Source organism: Rhizophagus irregularis, chromosome 28, assembly GCF_026210795.1.
Source record: "Rhizophagus irregularis chromosome 28, complete sequence".
Taxonomy (NCBI): domain Eukaryota; kingdom Fungi; phylum Glomeromycota; class Glomeromycetes; order Glomerales; family Glomeraceae; genus Rhizophagus; species Rhizophagus irregularis.
In genome coordinates, this window is record NC_089456.1 from 1198733 (window position 1) to 1200976 (window position 2244).

Below are 2244 nucleotides of genomic sequence, written 5' to 3' on the forward strand. Positions count from 1 at the left end.
AGCCAATCATTTACCTGTAATAAGTAAATCATTTTCCATCGGATAAATTTTATGCCTCTATGATCATGTTTATCAATAGCCTAAATAGTCTAACAAAGTATAATTTTTATCACCTTTTTTTCTTTTCTTTCGTTACCATTTTTTTTTCTTATAATTATTTTCTTAATGAAAGTCAAAAAGCAACTCCTTAATAAAAATAAATCTACATTAAATAAGGCAAATATATTATATATTTAACTATTGTTTTCAAGGAGGGTAATTTTACATTTAATAACTGTACTTTTGATTTTCCACATTAATTAGCTTATATAATTGATAATGTATATAGATATATTTTATTGCATGTATAATTAATAATAAAATAAATTTCATATTCGATATTGCATATAAAATACTATCGGATAACTATAAAATTTTACTATACATGATCCTATGGAATATCGGATATAATAACATATATTGAAAAGTGTAAAATTTAATAAATTTATAATTTTTTAAAGAAACTCATCTGCAAGATTTCCACCAATTACAGCAGCAGCTTCTGTAGCTATAAAGCCCAAGATAGGACCAATTACACGCTTATCTAATTTATTTCTTTCTTTAAATATTTCACCCGAACCACGTTTATGATAAGTACAAGCCGGAAGATATAAATTTTCAAAATCATGATAAGTTCCCCAAATTTTCTTTCCAATAGAATCCTTCATTCCATGTTCTTTGATGTAATCAGCGTAGAATTGAGCCATCTTTCTCCAGTTTGGATCGCAAAAGAACGAACCTGGTACACGAATTTTTTCGCCATTTCTTTTGAAAACGTTATGGGCATCGTAACTTACTTTGGCATCTGGATCGCATTGAGTTTTCTCCATCATCCATTTAACGAATTTTTCAATGAATTCGTAACTGTAGTAATCTATAATAATAATAATAAAAAAAAAGTTAATATATTTTATATATTAAAGGCATTTATAATTAAGGTGTATACTTTAGAATTATAGCTTACCACCACGATCATTCTTAGCGCAAAGTGCTTTATGTTCAGGAATTCCACCGTAATAGGCGATTAAAGTAAGATAAGCGGCATAAGAATTTTTATCAAAATTTTTAGGATTATCACTCCAATCTAATTTAACCGATAATTCACGTTCACATTCGTTTTGAATTTCGCCATAGATTTTTTCAACTTTTTGATGATCACATTGAAAATCTTTTTGACAATAATCGTCCAAACCTCTTTTAAGTAATTTAAAATCATAAAACTTCAAATTTGCATCATTAACGATCTTAGACATTCTCTGACTAAAATTGATAATGGTACCACATTGATCGGAACCATTAAGATGATCCCACACTAATGATTGACATTTGTTACATTGATCGGTATTGAAAAGATCTTGACAGGATTTGGGAGATTTACGATTTGGCCGTTTGTGACATTTAAAATTTTCATTGGCATGAACTTGAATTATAAAAATTACAAATAATGCAAAGAGGAGAAGTTTCATTTTGCCTATTGAATTATAGATACATATTATTTCGATCTTTTTATTATTTAGAGGAAGTATCTCGACGAAGATGTTGAATATGGAAGAATTGGGTCCTTTTTATACTTATTTATTAAACCTTTACGCGTGATCCCATAATATAGCATAATATGTCAGGTTTTCTATATATTAATAGAACTCCTTTTAGCGTATAAAAATGCGTATACTTTGTATATTTTAAACATTTCCGTGAATCTTATACACAAGTTATATGCCACTGAATAATCGAATAACGGTTTAATACACAGGAATTTTTTTTTGGATTAACCCATTGAACGTATTTGAATTCTATTACTACATTATTATTTTTTTTTTTAGAAAAAAAAATTAAGCTTAATTTAATTAAGTTCATCCTTCGCCTTCAGTGATCGACAAGAAATTTTTTTTGGAACCGGTTAAATTTAACCCATAATCAACCGATTAAGGTATAGTTTCTGAGTGGCGTTCAAGTTTAAACAATTTGTTTGATCTGAGGCTTATGTGAACAATAAAAAACTTTTTAAGAAAAAAGTTTTTTAAAAATAGAAATAGTTTTAAAATAAAAAAAAATTAAACTTAAAAAACTTAAAAATAAGAACGAAATATGTTTTTAACTAAAATGAAAAAAATCAAATCGGTATTACCAAAGTGGGTCTAATGATGTAATTAATAAGGGTGACACAGCCACTACGATTTTATTCTAATTATGTCAGAAAATGCA

The 2244-nt window shown here is 27.2% G+C and overlaps 1 protein-coding gene across 1 annotated transcript; it reads right to left on the minus strand.

Moving 5' to 3' along the window:
* Positions 1 to 494: 494 nt before the first annotated feature.
* OCT59_018911 (uncharacterized protein) lies at positions 495 to 1505 on the minus strand (the record flags this gene model as incomplete). Its single annotated transcript, XM_025327076.1, has 2 exons — positions 495 to 913; positions 1004 to 1505. 2 exons carry the CDS (start codon positions 1503 to 1505, stop codon positions 495 to 497), a joined length of 921 nt encoding a protein of 306 aa, XP_025173039.1.
* Positions 1506 to 2244: the final 739 nt, after the last annotated feature.